A 2,121-nucleotide genomic window follows, 5' to 3' on the forward strand; every position below is an offset into this window, starting at 1 on the left:
CTTATTTCGAAAAAAAATTTAAATATATTATAAAATTGATACTTCTATTATAGCAATTGAAAAGAGAAACTAAATAGGTGCAACTCCCCAATATCAAATACTAAACTGAGACTTAACTCTTTTTTCCTTGTCTCTTTCCTTTCTACCTCTTCCTTGATCTAACTGGATGCAAGAGTTGAACCATTTGGATGTGTATTAACAATATTACCTTCCAATTTAGACTTAACCTTAGATGCATCCATTGAGAAATTAGTCATAATTTAAATCCCAAATTCATCATATAATTTGCAAAAATGCAAAAAAGTACCAAGACTTAACTGGAAGCCATGAACCAAAACTGAGACTTCGATGAACAGTGAACACCCATCATCAAATGTTTCTCAAAGTTCAAATCTTTGGATTTCAATTAACATCTTTCTGCTAAAGACTTCCATGGTCAGGTTCAGTTTTGTAGAAACATAGTTTTGATGATTGCCACCTATCATCCAAATGCAACTATTAATGAGTTAGCTTCCTCACCTATGGAGATGTCAGAAGATGAAATTGAAGCAAACCCATTGAGATTAACCACCGAAAGTTAATAACTTTGGATCTTCATCGTTATCTTCAGCAACAACTCATAATAAGGCTCTTTGGTACTGCAGCCATCAAAGCCGCCGATGAGGAAATGGAGCCTCGCCGCATTGTTGTTCCATCTACAGGGGCCATAGTTATGTTTTGCCTCGTATTCATACTCGTCTAAGAAAAAAAAAAGAAGATTCTGATCGAAGGTCGATCTAGCCATTATCGAATACATTATCGGCGGAAACTGGCGAAATCATGGGATAGGAAAACTGAAGCTGAACTATTCATCTTCCTCCTACTCCAATTCCTCTTCCTCTTGTTCTTCGTTTTCTTGTTCTTGTTCCAACTCTTCGTTTTTAGCTTTCTCATAGTTGTAGATTCTAAACTTTGCTGCAAAATTGTTTTGATTAATTATAATTTCAGATTTGAAAATTTTAGGGTTTGTGTATGTTGGGTGATGATGGATATTGTGTTGGTGTTGTTGGTGATGATAATGGCACCGATTTTTGGAGAATTTTAGAAGAGGAAGAGGTAGAAGAAAAAGAAAGGGGAAGGAAAAGGAGTAAAGGGTAATAATGGCATTTTAAACAAAATTAACCTATGATTAAGGTTTTGTTAGTTTTAGCCTGTAATGGTTAGTTTTATCTGACATTTTTAATGGTCTGAAATTGTGATTTACTCATTAAAATATGTTATTGCAGAGTGAGAATGCTAACTCCATTAGGAATAGTTCATGAATGGTCACCAACCTCCGTTTTTTATTCAATTATTACTTCATAATATCACTGTATTATCCGTGATTGATAGTGGGTCTACCCCATGTAAGCATACTTTTTTGGTAAGCTGAGGCTAATAAAAAAAGAAAAGAAAGCGAAACAAAAACAGCAATAAACAAAACAAGGATGAGTCGCCTAAATTATGTTATCCATGAGCAATATGGTGATTGTAGTCAATTTCCTGTATTACAATTACTATGTGCCCCAAATTTTGCTAACCAGTCAGCAACATTATTTGCATTTTGCTGTATTAACACAAAACACAATTCCTAACTTCTATGGTTCTTGAGTTCGAAAATCTTTTGTAGCAAAGCCGTCTCTTCATGTTTACCAGGGAAGCAACAATGACTAACAAGAAGAAATGTATCCATTAGTCCACCTAACAGATAATATGCTTGGCACCAATTTCTGAAGTCATCAACAGACTATTCCAAATCACCCAAATTTCTGCACAAAGAACACTAACTCCTGGCATGAATCCAATTGCCATATTCACCTCGTAGAACATAACCAAATCCCGCCAGCTCTTCTTCCTTAAATACATTTCTGTCACAGTTCAATTTCAAAAATCCATGCTCAAGTCAAGACCATAAGCTAGGAGGCAGTTGAATCAGTTTATGGGTTTTGAAAATTTTTCCTAATTTGAAAGTTTTCGCCATAGCACACACTTTGAAACTAACTGAGAAAGCAGACGAGCACTTATTCCAAATCCACCACAAATCCGCTACAAATATGTAAAAGTTATCACCTGCAAAACCCTTTAGAATTTAAGTGGGATTTG

General features: G+C 35.1%; 1 protein-coding gene across 1 annotated transcript in view; it reads left to right on the top strand.

The window, feature by feature from the left end:
* The window catches only part of LOC107647617, a 4,917-nt gene extending 3,616 nt beyond the window's left edge, over positions 1-1,301 (top strand). Inside the window, exons 4-7 of the mRNA XM_021105671.1 lie at positions 427-576; positions 645-724; positions 1,003-1,095; positions 1,266-1,301. Of these exons, the coding sequence (XP_020961330.1) occupies positions 427-576; positions 645-724; positions 1,003-1,095; positions 1,266-1,301 (359 nt within the window). The remainder of the gene's footprint in view (positions 1-426; positions 577-644; positions 725-1,002; positions 1,096-1,265) is intronic.

The sequence above is a fragment of the Arachis ipaensis genome, chromosome B06 (genome assembly GCF_000816755.2).
Source record: "Arachis ipaensis cultivar K30076 chromosome B06, Araip1.1, whole genome shotgun sequence".
Classification (NCBI taxonomy): domain Eukaryota; kingdom Viridiplantae; phylum Streptophyta; class Magnoliopsida; order Fabales; family Fabaceae; genus Arachis; species Arachis ipaensis.